Source organism: Lipotes vexillifer, unplaced genomic scaffold (genome assembly GCF_000442215.2).
Source record: "Lipotes vexillifer unplaced genomic scaffold, Lipotes_vexillifer_v1.1 scaffold647, whole genome shotgun sequence".
Lineage (NCBI taxonomy): Eukaryota > Metazoa > Chordata > Mammalia > Artiodactyla > Lipotidae > Lipotes > Lipotes vexillifer.
Genome location: NW_006793865.1, coordinates 1,292,715 through 1,306,094, shown reverse-complemented (window position 1 = coordinate 1,306,094; position 13,380 = coordinate 1,292,715). Strand labels below are relative to the sequence as shown.

General features: G+C 41.7%; 1 protein-coding gene across 1 annotated transcript in view; it reads right to left on the bottom strand.

Moving 5' to 3' along the window:
• ADAMTS12 (ADAM metallopeptidase with thrombospondin type 1 motif 12) overlaps positions 1 to 13,380 on the bottom strand; it is a 409,046-nt gene that overhangs the window by 381,475 nt on the left and 14,191 nt on the right. Inside the window, exon 2 of the mRNA XM_007466839.1 lies at positions 4,396 to 4,757. Within this exon, the coding sequence (XP_007466901.1) occupies positions 4,396 to 4,757 (362 nt within the window). The remainder of the gene's footprint in view (positions 1 to 4,395; positions 4,758 to 13,380) is intronic.

Genomic DNA, 13,380 nt, shown 5'->3' with positions numbered 1-13,380 from the left:
GTGAAAATGGTGAAGATGACAGAGAGGAAGTTGCTGAGCCAACTTTCAGATGGGGACTGACCCGGTCTGAAAGCAGCTTCCAAGAGGATGGGTACCAGAGCCGTGTGAGAGGATATTAGCTGGAGGAAGGAGGTCATCCCACATCTTGTCATGGGTGACCTTTCTTGGGTCTTCAGTTTGTAACCATCTGAGCCTTCTCCAAGGGAGACTAGATGAACCTCAAATTATAGAAAACTCCAAGAGAACACAGCCTCCAACATTAGGATGACCCCATCTGAAGCAAAGAATATGCCAGCCCCGAGCCATACGAACAAGAAGCAAATGTCCTGCTCCACACAAGAGGGTTTCCTGCCTCAGAAAGCCTTCCCCAATGCCACCTCTGTCCCTAGGAGTGCTGGGAGGCTTAGAGGCAGCATACCCTAAGCCTGCCATCCTGTGAATCTGAGTGTGGGGTCGTCCCTGGGTGAAAAGGAAAATAAATATCCTGGAGATCAGGCCCTAGACAACTGGCCAGGAGAAATCAGATGCAAGTTCAACCACTACCTTTTGACTAGAAGCACTGTAGATGAGCACTGTGAAATGATGGCACATGAGCAAATGAGCTTGAAGCCAGCCAAATTGTGTGCTCACAAAAGAAACTCACTTGGCTTTTGGTGCTTTTTTTATAATCATCCATTAATTGTCCAATTATGTGTGAAAAGATCCAAAATAATCCCAGCGGACTGGTTCTCCTGGAAAAACATCATTCAGTGATTTAGATCTAAAACTTTTCATCATCTTGGCCACCACATAAGTCTATTAGTTCACATTCATTTCTTTGTGCTCCTGTGCTTAGCATGAATCAGAAATCTGAATCTGAAAATGGCCACATGATGGATCTTGCAGCTCTCTGGGGCCATTAGAAATTGCAAAGCTCCCAATATTCTATTCTCAAGCCTGGAATCATGCTAAACAGTATGCAATTTCCCTTAGAGAAAACAAGATGGAAGTAGGGAGAAATTGAGGGCAATGGTCCTCAACCCTCGCTGCACGCTAGAATCACCTGGGGTGAGCGGCTACTTTAGAGCAATATTGGCTAATACTGCTAATTAATACCCACTCGCACTAATCCAGTGATTGGCAACACCTAATGCACATCGGAATCTCCGAGAGAGCTTTTAAAAATACTGATGCCTGGGGTCCACCCCCACTGACCTGTCAAATCAGAGCATCTGGAAGATGGGGTTGTGGCATGGGTACTTTTTTAAAGCTCCTTAGGTACTACTATACAGCACAGGGAATAACTGTTCAGTAACTTGTAATAACCTATAATGAAAAATAATCTGAAATATATATATATATATATATATATATATATATATAAAACTGAATCACTTTGCTGTACATCTGAAATTAACACAGTATTGTAAATCAACTATATTTCAATTTTAAAAAAAGCCTTGGTTGATCTAATGTTCAGCCTGGGTTAAGAATGACTGCCCTAGTTCAGGCCTTTAGGGAGCATCAGAATCTCCTGAAGAGGTCATTAAATCAAAGGTTTCAAAGAAAGCAGTTAACAGACACCAAAAGTAGATTTGAGGCTCCCAAGGAGGAGGGGAGATGGGAGGATTGGAGAGTGACTGCTAAAGGGTTTCTTTGGGGGCTAATGAGAATGTTCTAAAATCTATTGTGGTGATGGCTGCACAACCCTGTGAATATATTTAAAGCCATTGGATTGTATACTTTAAGTGGGTAAATTGTATGTATGTGAATTATATCTCAGTAAAGCTGTTAAAACACACTCACATAGGTTTCTGCCCACCCCCAGAGATTCTGATGCACTGGTTCTGAAGTGGAGCTCATGAATTTGCCTTTTTAATGAAATCCCAGGTGATGTTAATTCTGTGAAGTCACAGACCAAACTGCTCTAGGCCACAGAAAGGCAATGGCATTCAAACTTTCTAGGATTTTATGAACACGATAACAGTTTATGAATGGTTAATGGTTAATGACTATATGTGGGTTCCCCCATCAGTGTTCTCTGGAGTAGTGTGGCTTTTGCATGTTTGTTTTGTGGATCACTTCACTCCTATGTGCCTGTCCTTCTAGAACAAGGGCTCTTTCTTCTGTTACCCTAGTCATAGAGGATCAGGTGACACTGATGCTTCCAGGGTTGTCTCATAGAAATGAAAGCAGAAATTGCAAAGGGAAAATGTGATATGAACCCAGAGGAAACCCAGAGGATTAGGACCATGGAGCCAGGAGATATCCGCTGGTTCAACCAAGCACTGTATGAGACCCTGGGAGAAGAAGAAAAGAATAGGGCATCTTTTTTTTATTTTGTGTCATTTATGAAATGATAAATAGCTACATATGAAAATCTAGATTTACCAAAAGGAGGCAAAGCAAGACTTTCCACTTATCGTACAAAACGATTCATCCCCAGAGGTCCTTCAGAATATTGAACTTTCTTGGTACCTTTAAACTGATGTACAATGTTTTACATTAATTTTCCCACAGTTTTCAAGCAAAGCCAAATTAGACAGGTGCAGGATAAACAGACTCTTAAATTATGAAGAGCAGGATTCCCATCAAACTAGCAGTAAGGATGGGAAGATTTGAGATGAGCACTTCCTGTAGGAATGTGAATGCCACTAGAGGGTTTGCCTGGCAAAACAACCCCGGTCAGACTTCCCTGGTGGCACAGTGGTTAAGGATCCACCTGCCAACACAGGGGACACGGGTTTGAACCCTGGTCCAGGAAGATCCCACATGCCGCGGAGCAACTAAGCCAATGAGCCACAACTACTGAGCCTGTGCTCTAGAGCCCGCGAGCCACAACTACTGAGCCCATGTGCCACAACTACTGAAGCCCACATGCCTAGAGCTCATGCTCCACAACAAAAGAAGCCACCGCAATGAGAAGCCCAAGCACCGCAACAAAGAGGAGCCCCCGCTTGTCACAACTAGAGAAAGCCCACGTGCAGCAACAAAGACCCAACACAGCCAAAAATAAACAAACAAACAAACAAATAAATAAATAAATAAATTTCTATTAAAAAAAAAAAAGCCCAGGTACAGGTGCCAAGGCCGATGCCCAAGTCTCTGCCACAACTGTCCCCAGGACTCCGGAGGCTTTCCGCCCGCAGTCAGTCCCTAAGTATCCCTGGTTAGTGCTGGTGCCTGCCCCCTACTCCAGCATGACCAAACCTCAACATAAGTCCTAGGCATTGCTCGCCATGCAGCTGCCAGTGGGGCTGTCACTGTTGTCACTGCTAGAAGTGAGGGGGAACAAAGGGACCACTTTTTTTTAAGGTTTAAATTTTGAAAAACAAGCTTGGTCACATTTTGAGAGGCAGCACAGAACAGTTGAAAGACTCGGGCTCAAATTAACAAGAGCACAGTAAAGATATTCAACATCTCCAAACTGCATCATCTGTTAAAACATAGCTAAACTGGTGGCGGGGTGGAGGGACATTGTAGAGAGGATAATGTGCATAAATCGCATAATAAGCCACACATTCCAGTGCCTGGCATATTAGAAGTATAAATAATAATAATAGCAGCCAATATTCATTGAGTATCTATTATTTACTAAATACTCTTCTAAGATTTATATATATATGAATTCATTTAATTCTCACAGTACTCTATTACAGGGGTCAGCAAACTTTTTCTGCAAAGACCGGATGGCAAATATCTGGGGTCTCGTGGCCCCATACGGTCTCTATCCTGACCACTCAGCTCTGCTGTTGTAGCTCAAAAGCAGCCGCAGACAATATAAACACATGGGCATATCTGTGTTTCAATAAAGTTTTATTTATAGAAACAAGAAGTGGTCCAGATTTGGCCTGTGGGCTGTAGTTTGCCAACCCCTGCTCTGTGAGTTGGGTGCTATCATTATCTCCATTTTACAGAGGAGAAAACGGAGGCACAAAGGAATCAACTGACAGCCCAAGGGCCCACATGAAATCTGATTATAAACTACCCACAGTCAACAATTAGATCATAGCAGCTGCTGCCATCACCATCCCATCTGTAAGCCTCACACTCAGAAGGGGCTGGCCACCCAGTCCAGATCCAGGTTCTCCTAACTCAGAAGGGGCTGGCCAGCCAGTTAGTCACCAGCACGCTCAGAGCTGCCTCAGAGGTTGAAGACCCAACTCCGATCCCCTCCTCTCCTTGCCCTGATATTCCTGGTTGAAGTTCTTCCTGGACCCTCAATGTCCTTATTCCCCGTACCACCCAGACTGATTTTAATTTTATGCATCTTCTCCCCAGCCTGTTTGGAAGCCCGGACCATGCACATCACAAGTGCTCAATTCCTATGCGTTAAATGCATCTACGAACCCACTGGCAGTGGGTGTGCAGGCCACGACAGTCAGGGACTGAGGGCAGAGAAGTAAGGGGACTCACCAGTCCATGGCAGGCACTGAGGGCTGCAGTCCCAACCCTGGTACCTTGCTGCAGAACTGTGCCCCTGAGATGGCAGGGGGGACCCGAGGAAGCCTCCATCTTCACATGGGAGAGGTTCCCATATCTCCTCTCCACGATGTAACTTTTGGAAAGTAATCCCTGATTGACCGTCAAGTTAAAAAACAGGTCCTTCTCCTCATGGGAAATACTATAGTACACCCGGTCCTCTGGGCCATCCAAATCTCTCTTCCTCCTGCTGCTGGTGACAGGATGGTGCAAGCCATAAGATAGAAAGTGCCCACTTGCGTCGACTCGGACAGGAGCCACCACGTGGTATTCTGGCAGGGCCTTGACAAAATGCTCTGGAAAAAAAGGAGACGCAGAATAAGCCTAAGAGATCCCTGCTAAATCTGTGGCAAGACAAATACACCTTGTTTGGAACTTAGATTTTACCCTGTTGATTGCAAAATCCCACTGTTGAAGTGTAGAGATCGTTTCCACCATACAAACACCATCAATATCAAATTCCCCGAACAACACAAATTTACCTGGGGCTGTCTCGTAGATGACCGGTGGCTCTCTGAGCTGACACCAAGACATAGCTCTGGATGTCAGATGTTTTACTGGAGACAAACTAAGACAAGAATTAACTCATGAGGAATATAGTTAGGAAAGGGGCAAGATCATTATGACAAACAGGAACATTTCAGGTCTAGAGTTCATTAATACAAATCACAGGGCTTCACATAAGGAGCGTAAATGCCTCTGGAATTTCCAGTTAAGTCATGTTGGAGGAATACTGCAAAAGCACAGTGAACCCATCAAGTACACTCTGACAAACCTTGCACGGTTACAGCACAAGTGTTCTGTAATGTAGCAATGAGTACTTAAAAGAACTTGGGTGTTTCTTTTTTATTTTTATAAAATATACTACATAAAATGGTAAGGGAACGTATTAGGATCAGAGGCATGGGGTCAAAATACGAAAATTGCCACTTTAAAAATGCAAGACATGCACACTTCCTCCTTCTTTCCACACACGAGAACACAGACACCTTTTGACTTCCTCAAATTGAAATCTCCACCACTGCCTCTTCATTCTCCTGTTTGAGAATAACAAGGAATCTAACTAGTAAGGAGTAAGCATCAGGCTCTGGATTACAGACGACTTAAAGCAAACCATTAATCACTTACGCAGATAAACGAATCTTTTGCTTCAGGCAAAAAAAAAAAAAAAAAAAAAAAGAGGGAGGGAAGGAAGGAAAGAAGAAAACAAAAGGGGAAGGAGAGGGAGAAGGAGAGAGAGAAAGAGGAAAAAAATCCCCCTTTTTTCTACTTTTCTATTTCCACCTCCCAGCTGTACCTCTTGCACTTTGTAACTTGCGTTACTTTGTTCAAGTTACCTCCCCAACTACAATGTCTTTCACACTCTCTATCAAAATCTTATGTTTAACATAATCTTATGCTTATTTTTTAAAGTCCCAACTCAAATTCTCCCTCTTCTTTCTCCTAATGTCCTTGCTTAAAGTTCTTTCTCCCTCCCCTGAACCCCCATGTCCTTACTTTCTGTAGCTCCCAGAACAGCCCAATTTTACAAAGCCTTTTATTATATTATTTATTCCCAAACCCTTTAGAGGCCAGAATCTTGCACATCACAGGTACCCAATTCATTTGTGTGGATGTAGCAGTGAACACATTTGTAGCTGGCTAAACAAAAGAACTGGACTTGATAGGGTACAATTATAAAAGAGTTTTTTTCCAGACAACTGCCTTCAAACACACTTGTCGTTCATCTGTGCCTTGGACGAAATATAAGACAGACAACATCAAAAAACAACCCAATTAAAAAAACGGGCAGAGGACCTGAACAGACATTTTTCCAAAGGAGTCATACAGATGGCCAATAGGCACATTAAAAGATGCTCAACATCACTAATCATTGGGGAAATGCAAATCAAAACCACAATGAGTTATCACCTCACACCTGTCAGAATACCTATCAACAAAAAGACAACAAATAACAACTGTTGGTGAGGATGTGGAGAAAAGGCAGCCCTGGTACACTGTTGGGGGGAATGTAAGTTGCTGCAAACCCTATGGGAAACAGTATGGCAGTTCCTCAAAAAACTAAAAATAGAACTACCATATGATCCAGCAATTCCACTTCTCAGTATTTCTCCAAAGAAAACAAAAGCACTAATTCAAAAACATATATGCACCCCAATGTTCATAGCAGCATTATTTACAACAGCCAAGATATGGAAGCAACATAAGTGTCTATCAATAGATGAATGGATAAGGAAGATGTGACATATATATACAATGGAATATTACTCAGCCATAAAATATCACTAGGCATAAAAAAGAATGAAATCTCACATTTGCGACAACATGGATGAACCTAGAAGGTATAATACTAAGTGAAATAAGAGAAAGATAAATACCCTATGATCTCACTTATATATGGTATCTAAAAAACAAAACAAATGAACAAACATAACAAAACAGAACAGACTCATAGATACAGAGAATAAACAGGTGGTTGCCAAAGGGGAAGGGGTAGGGGGATGAGTGAAATAGATGAGGGAGATTAAGAGGTACAAACTTCCAGTTACCAAATGAGTTATGGGGATGAAATATACAGTGTGGGGAATATAGTCAATAATATTGTCATGGGGAAACCTTCAAGATGACGGAGGAGTAAGAGATGGAAATCACCCTCCTCCCCACAAATACATCAGAAATACATCTACATGTGGAACAACTCCTACAGAACACCGACTGAACGCTGGCAGAAGACCTCAGACCTCCCAAAAGGCAAGAAACTCCCCATGTACCTGGGTAGGGCAAAAGAAAAAACAGAGACAAAAGAATTGGGACGGGACCTGCACTTCTGGGAAGGAGGTGTGAAGGAGGAAAAGTTTCCACAAACTAGGAAGCCCCTTCGAGGGCAGAGACTGCAGGTGGCGGAGGGGGGAAGCTTCACAGCCACAGAGGACAGCGCAACAATGGGGGTGCAGAGGGCAAAGTGGAGAGATTCCCGCATAGAGGATCGGTGCTGACCAGCAGTCACCAGCCTGAGAGGCTTCTCTGCTCACCCGCCAGCACGGGCGGGGGCTGGGAGCTGAGGCTTGGGCTTTGGAGGTCAGATCCCAGGGAGAGGACTGGGGTTGGCTGCATGAACACAGCCTGAAGGGGGCTAGTGCACCACAGCTAGCTGGGAGGGAGTCCGGGAAAAAGTCTGGACCTGGCTAAGAGGCAAGAGACCATTGTTTCGGGGTGTGCGAGGAGAGGGGACTCAGAGGACCACCTAAACGAGCTCCAGAGACGGGCGTGAGCCGTGGCTATCAGCGTGAACACCAGAGATAAGCATGAGACACTAAGGCTGCTGCTGCCGCCACCAAGAAGCCTGTGTGCAAGCATAGGTCACTGTCCGCACCTCCCCTCCCAGGAGCCTTGCAGCCCGCCACTGCCAGGGTCCCGTGATGCAGGGACAACCTCCCAGGGAGAACACACGGCACGCCTCAGGCTGTTGCAATGTCATGTTGGTCTCTGCTGCCGCAGGCTCACCCCACATCCGTACCCCTCCCTCCCCCCAGCCTGAGTGAGCCAGAGCCCCCTAATCAGCTGCTTCATTAACCCCATCCTGTTTGGTCGAAGAACAGATGCCCTCAGGCGACCTACACGCAGAGGCAGGGCCAAATCCAAAGCTGAACCTCAGGAGCTGTGCAAACAAAGACGAGAAAGGGAAATCTCTCCCAGCAGCCTCAGGAGCAGCAGATGAATCTCCACAGTCAACTTGATTCATGCGGCATCTGTGGAATACCTGAATAGACAATGAAACATCCCAAAATTGAGGAGGTGGACTTTGGGAGCAACTGTAGACTTGGTGTTTGCTTTCTGCATCAAATTTGTTTCTGGATTTATGTTTAACTTAGTTTAGTATTTAGAGCTTATTATCAGTGGTAGATTTGTTTATTGATTAGGTTGCTCTCTTTCTTTTTTTCTTTTTTAGTATAGATATATAATTTTTCCCCCTTTTTCTCTTTTTCTGACTGTGTATGTGTAAGTTTCTTGGTGTGATTTTGTCTGTATAGCTTTGTTTTTACCATTTCTCCTAGGGTTCTGTCTGTCCGTTTTTTTTTTCTTTTTTTAAATATAGTTTCTAGTGCTTATTATCTTTGGTGGATTTTTTTGGTTTGGTTGTTCTGTTTGTTCTTTACTTTTTTTTGTTTGTTTATTACTTTAAAATGTTTTTTTAATTTTTAATAATTTAAAAAATTTTTTATTATAATAACTTTATTTTCTTTTTTTCTTTCTTTCTTTCCTTCTCCCTTTTTTTCTGAGCCATGTGGCTGACAAAGTGTTGGTGCTCCAGCCGAGTGTCAAGCCTGTGCCTCTGATGTGGTAGAGCTGAGTTCCAGACATTGGTCAACCAGAGACCTCCGGGATCCATGTAATAGCAAACAGCAAAAGCTCTCCCAGACATGTCTGTCTCAATGCTAAGACCCACCTCCACTCAACAACCGGCAAGCTACAGTGTTGGACACCCTAGCTGGACATGCCAAACAACTAGCAAGACAGGAACACAACACCACCCATTAGCAAAAAGGCTGCCTAAAATCATAATAAGGTCACAGACACCCCAAAACAGCACTGAATGCGGTTCTGCAAGAAAGACAAGATCCAGCCTCATCTACCAGAACACAGGCACGAGTCCCCTCCAACAGGAAGCCTACACAACCCACTGAACCAACCTTAGCCACTGCGGCAGACACCAAAAACAATGGGAACTACGAACCTGCAGCCCGTGAAAAGGAGACCCCAAACACAGTAAGTTAAGCAAAATGAGAAAACAGAGAAACACACAGCAGATGAAGGAACAAGGTAAAAAGCCACCAGACCAAACAAATGAAGAGGAAATAGGCAGTCTACCTGAAAAGGAATTCAGAGTAATGAGAGTAAAGATGATCCAAAATCTTGGAAACAGAATGGGGAAAACACAAGAAATGTTTAACAAGGACCTAGAAGACTAAAGAGCAAACAAACAATGATGAACAACACAGTAAATGAAATATAAAATTCTCTAGAAGGAATCAATAGCAGAATAACTGAGGCAGAAGAACGGATAAGTGACCTGGAAGATAAAATAGTGGAAATAACTACTGCAGAGCAGAATAAAGACAAAAGAATGAGAATAATTGAGGACAGTCTCAGAGACCTCTGGGACAACATTAAACACAACAACATTCGAATTATAGGGGTCCCAAAAGACGAAGAGAAAAAGAAAGGGACTGAGAAAATATTTGAAGAGATTATGGTTGAAAACTTCCTTAATATGGGAAAGGAAATACTCAACCAAGTCCAGGAAGTACAGAGAGTCCCATATAGGATAAATCCAAGGAGAAGCATGCCAGGACACATATTAATTAAACTATCAAAAATTAAATACAAAGAAAAAATATTAATAGCAGCAAGGGAAAAACAACAAATAACAACAACAGAATCCCCATAAGGTTAACAGCTGATCTTTCATCAGAAACTCTGCAAGCCAGAAGTGAGTGACAGGACATATTTAAAGTGGTTAAAGGGAAAAACTACAACCAAGATTACTCTACCCAGCAAGGATCTCATTCATATTTGACAGAGAAATTAAAACATTTACAGACAAGCAAAAGCTGAGAATTCAGAACCACCAAACCAGCTTAACAACAAAAGCTAAAGGAACCTCTCTAGGCAGGAAACACAAGAGAAGGAAAAGACCTACAATAACAAATCCAAAACAATTAAGAAAATGGTAATAGGAACATACATATTGATAACTACCTTAAATGTAAATGGATGAAATGCTCCAACCAAAAGACACAGACTGGCTGAATGGATACAAAAACAAGACCCAGAGCTTCCCTGGTGGCGCAGTGGCTGAGAGTCCGCCTGCTGATGCAGGGCACACGGGTTTGTGCCCCGGTCCGGGAAGATCCCACATGCTGCGCGGAGCGGCTGGGCCCGTGAGCCATGGCCGCTGAGCCTGTGCATCCGGAGCCAGTGCTCCACAATGGGAGAGGCCACAGCAGTGAGAGGCCCGCATAACGCAAAAGAAAAAGAAAACACAAAACCCATATATATGCTGTCTGCAAGAGACCCACTTCAGACTTAGGGACATGTACAGACTGAAAGTGAGGGGATGGAAAAAAGTTATGCCATGCAAATGGAAATCAAAAGAAAGCTGGACTCGCAATTCTCCTATCAGACAAAATAGACTTTAAAAGAAAGACTATTGCAAGAGAGAAAGAAGGTCACTACATAATGATCAAGGGATCAATCCAAGAAGAAGATATGACAACTGGAAATATTTATGCACCCAAAAAAGGAGAACCTCAACACATAAGGCAAATGCTAATAGCCATAAAAAGCGAAATAGACAGTAACACAAGAATAGTAGGGGACTCGACAACCCCACTTTCAGCAATGGACAGATCATCCAAAATGAAAATAAATAAGGAAACACAAGCTCTAAATGATACATTAAACAAGATGGAATTAATTGATATTTATAGAACATTCCATCCAAAAACAACAGAATACACTTTCTTGTCACGTGCTCATGGAACATTCTCCAGGATAGACCATATCTTGAGTCTCAAATCAAGCCTTGGTAAATTTAATAAAATTGAAAACATATCAAGCATCTATTCTGACCACAACGCCATGAGACTATATATCAATTACAGAAAAAAAAAAGTAAAAAATACAAACACATGGAGGCTAAACAATATGCTACTAAATAACCAAGAGATCACTGAAGAAATCAAAGAGGAAATCAAAAATACCTAGAAATGAATGACAATGAAAACACAATGACCCAAAACCTATGGGATGCAGCAAAAGCAGTTCTAAGAGGGAAGTTTATAGCAATACATTCCTACCTCAAGAAACAAGAAACAGCTCAAATAAACAACTTAAGCTTACACCTAAAGCAATTAGAGAAAAAAGAACAAAACTCCCCAAAGTTAGCAGAAGGAAAGAAATCATAAATATCAGATCAGAAATAAATGAAAAAGAAATGAGGAAACAATAGCAAAGGTAAATAAAACTAAAAGTTGGTTCTTTGAGAAGATAAACAAAATTGATAAACCATTAGCCAGACTCCTCAAGAAAAAAACGGAGAAGACTCAAATCAATAGAAGTAGAAATGAAAAAGGAGAATTAACAACGGACACTGAAGAAATACAAAGGATCATGAGAGATTACTACAAGCAACTATATGCCAATAAAATGGACAACCTGGAAGAAATGGACAAACTCTTAGAAAAGTACAACCTTCCAAGACTGAACAAGGAACAAATAGCAAATATAAACAGACCAACAACAAACACTAAAATTGAGACTGTGATTAAAATCTTCCAACAAACAAAAGCCCAGGACAGATAGCTTCACAGGCAAATTCTATCAAACATTTAGAGAAGACCTAAAACCAATCCTTCTCAAACTCTTCCAAAATACAGCAGAGGGAGGAACACTCCCGATCTCATTCTATGAGACCACCATCACCCTGATACCCAGACCAGACAAAGATGTCACAAAGAAAGAAAACTGCAGGCCAATATCACTGATGAACATAGATGCAAAATCCTCAACAAAATACTAACAAACAGAATTCAACAGCACATTAAAAGATCATACACCATGATCAAGTGGGATTTATCCCAGGAAGGCAAGGATTCTTCAGTATACACAAATCAATCAACATGATACATCATATGAACAAATTGAAGGATAAAAACCATATGATCTTCTCAATAGATGCAGAAAAACCTTTTGACCAAATTCAACATCCATTTATGCTAAAAACCCTCCAGAAAGTAGGCATAGAGGGAACGTACCTCAACATGATAAAGGCCATATATGACAAACCCACAGCCAACATCGTTCTCAATGGTGAAAAAATGAAAGCATTTCCTCTAAGATCAGGAACAAGACAAGGCTGCCCACTCTCACCACTATTATTCAACATAGTTTTGGAGGTTTTAGCGATAGCAATCAGAGAAGAAAAAGAAATGAAAGGAATCCAAATCAGAAAAGAAGTAAAGCTGTCACTGTTTGCAGATGACATGATACTATACGTAGAAAATCCTAAAGATGCTACCAGAAAACTACTAGAGCTAATCAATGAATTTGGTAAAGTAGCAGGATACAAAATTAGTACACAGAAATCTCTTGCATTCCTATACAATAATGATGAAAAATCTGAAAGAGAAATTAAGGAAACACTCCCATTTACCACTCCAACAAAAAGAATAAAATACCTAGGAATAAACCTATGTAAGTAGACAAAAGACCTGTATGCAGAAAATTATAAGACACTGATGAATGAAATTAAAGATGATAAAAACAGATGGAGAGATATACCATGTTTGGATTGGAGAAGAATCAACATTGTGAAAATGACTCTACTACCGAAAGCAATCTATGCATTCAATGCAATCGCTATCAAGCTACCAATGGCATTTTTCACAGAAGTAGAACAAAAAATTTCACAATTTGTAGGGAAACACAGAGGACCTCAAATAGCCAAGGCAATATTGAGAAAGAAAAACGGAGCTAGAGGAATCAGGCTCCCAGACTCAGACTATACTACAAAGCTACAGTAATCAAGACAGTATGGTACTGACACAAAAACAGAAATATAGATCAATGGAACAGGATAGAAAGCCCAGAGATAAACCCACGCGCATATGGTCACCATATCTTTGATAATGGAGGCAAGAATATACAATGGAGAAAAGACAGCCTCTTCAATAAGTGTTGCTTGGAAAACTGGACAGCTACATGTAAAAGAATGAAATTAGAACACTCTCTAACACCATACACAAAAATAAACTCAAAATGGATTAAAGACCTAAATGTAAGGCCAGAGACTATAAAACTCTTAGAGGAAAACATAGGCAGAACACTCTCTGACATAAATCACAGCAAGATCTTTTT